Source organism: Taudactylus pleione, unplaced genomic scaffold (genome assembly GCF_031769625.1).
Source record: "Taudactylus pleione unplaced genomic scaffold, aTauple2 ptg000374l, whole genome shotgun sequence".
Taxonomy (NCBI): domain Eukaryota; kingdom Metazoa; phylum Chordata; class Amphibia; order Anura; family Myobatrachidae; genus Taudactylus; species Taudactylus pleione.
This window is the reverse complement of record NW_028284775.1, coordinates 5,793,774-5,795,461: the sequence shown is the minus strand read 5'-3', so window position 1 is coordinate 5,795,461 and position 1,688 is coordinate 5,793,774. Positions and strand designations below refer to the sequence as shown.

Below are 1,688 nucleotides of genomic sequence, written 5' to 3'. Positions count from 1 at the left end.
GCCATTTTAAACTCTTTAAATATTCTTCTCACAGGCCTCTACTCTTCCTCTTGTCGGACCTCCCTCATCAGTTGCATGAATGAGGGGGGTTGTCTACTAGCTGTGGTTTATCGCAGCCTCTGTGCGATTGGGTCTGACGTAAGGGCCCCCTCTAAAAGTTGCTGCATCCGTCTCTCATTTACTTCCTCTCAAGCAAATCCCCCTTTATTCACTATTCGATGTAACATTTTGTCTAATCGATGTATATAGACAGCAAGCCTCTCCCCTTGTAAGTATAACGAAATTGGTATATGAGATCTTTGGCATTTTGTAAAGTGCTAAACTCAAGTTCCAATGCAGCCATCTAGTCTTTGAATTTAGCATTAGGGTCATCTCTTCGCGTGGCTTGTATCACCTCAGAAGCTGGCCCCCTCAAATTCTCAACCAGACGTTTTTTCACGGAATCGGGAAAATGCCACTCTTCAGACAATTGCATAACATTTTCCCGCCATACCTCGTAACTGTCTTCTCCCACTGGAACTGGACGGGTCCCAGAAAATACCCGCAGCCTTCGGTATCCCCCTTCATGATGAATCCTTCCATGTTCCTCCACTATTCTATCCATTCCTGTGAGGAAAACTGCACTTTGACTTTGATCATCATTAAGTCTCATAGGGTTCACCTCTTCACTATCTGTAGTTTGGTTGGTTGAAGTGGGGAAGTCACCTACTACCTCTTCTCTTAGGTCTACTATTGTTGGCCAAACAATTTTCCACCGCCTCCCCTCTCCATCAATAGCAGGAATCATGGGTGGAATTACCTCCCTATCTAATGGTTCTTGAGTGGCTATTAATACTGCACAGATAATCCCAGAATCTCCCTTCTGACAATCTATGATTCTGGGCCCTTTCATCCCATGATACTTTCCCAAAGCATCCTCTACTTCCACACTATGGGCGCCACTCAAGTTTCCCGTCAACACTAAACAATTCAATGGCGGGACTTCCTTCTTGTTGCACCACTCCAGTACATCTTTCCCTTGAAGCCGTGCCATTTGCCTATCTGGTAAACAGGAGATCTCTTTAACTATTCGATCTCAGCTTCGTGCCTCCAACTGTAACCCCCCCTTTTCTCTCTATTAAGGGAACACCGGGTTACCGATCCCTTAATGTTTATTAAATGCTATGACTTTCTATCTGATCAGTGCCTCCGCCCAAGTACTTATGGTTAGTGTGGGTCTGCTTGGGAAACCCCAATTGTTAATGTAGTGTATTAAAACAATATACAGTTATGATTTTTTCAGTGATATCAATGACTCACGTTCTTCCTACTTTTTCCTTTCCAGTGTCCACCTCGGATACGATTATACTTCAGGAATGACAGGTAAGTAACAATATGCACATAACATAACTTTTTTCTTTTTTGTTTTCTTTATGTATTTAAGATTTGTAATATACACACTTTATACATTAACATGTAAGGGTAAGGATGTCACAAAGAGTACAGTAGTAACACTAACATTTATTTATGGCGGTAACCTGTGGCACAATGCAATCTATTTTTTTCTTTTAACTAACTACACCCAATAAACAATATGCTCCTTTCTGTTGAGTATCCTGTTTGTCGTCAAAATATGATAAGTTCTGAACAGTTTCTCAAAGTTTAAAGGAAAAGTCTTTACAGGTAAACTGATTAAGGTAAGCAAATAC

General features: G+C 41.3%; 1 protein-coding gene across 1 annotated transcript; it reads right to left on the bottom strand.

The window, feature by feature from the left end:
• Nucleotides 1–343: 343 nt before the first annotated feature.
• On the bottom strand, nt 344–1,033 carry LOC148508204 (paraneoplastic antigen Ma2-like). Its single transcript, XM_088444972.1, has one exon. It carries the CDS (start codon nt 1,031–1,033, stop codon nt 344–346), a length of 690 nt encoding a protein of 229 aa, XP_088301098.1.
• Nucleotides 1,034–1,688: the final 655 nt, after the last annotated feature.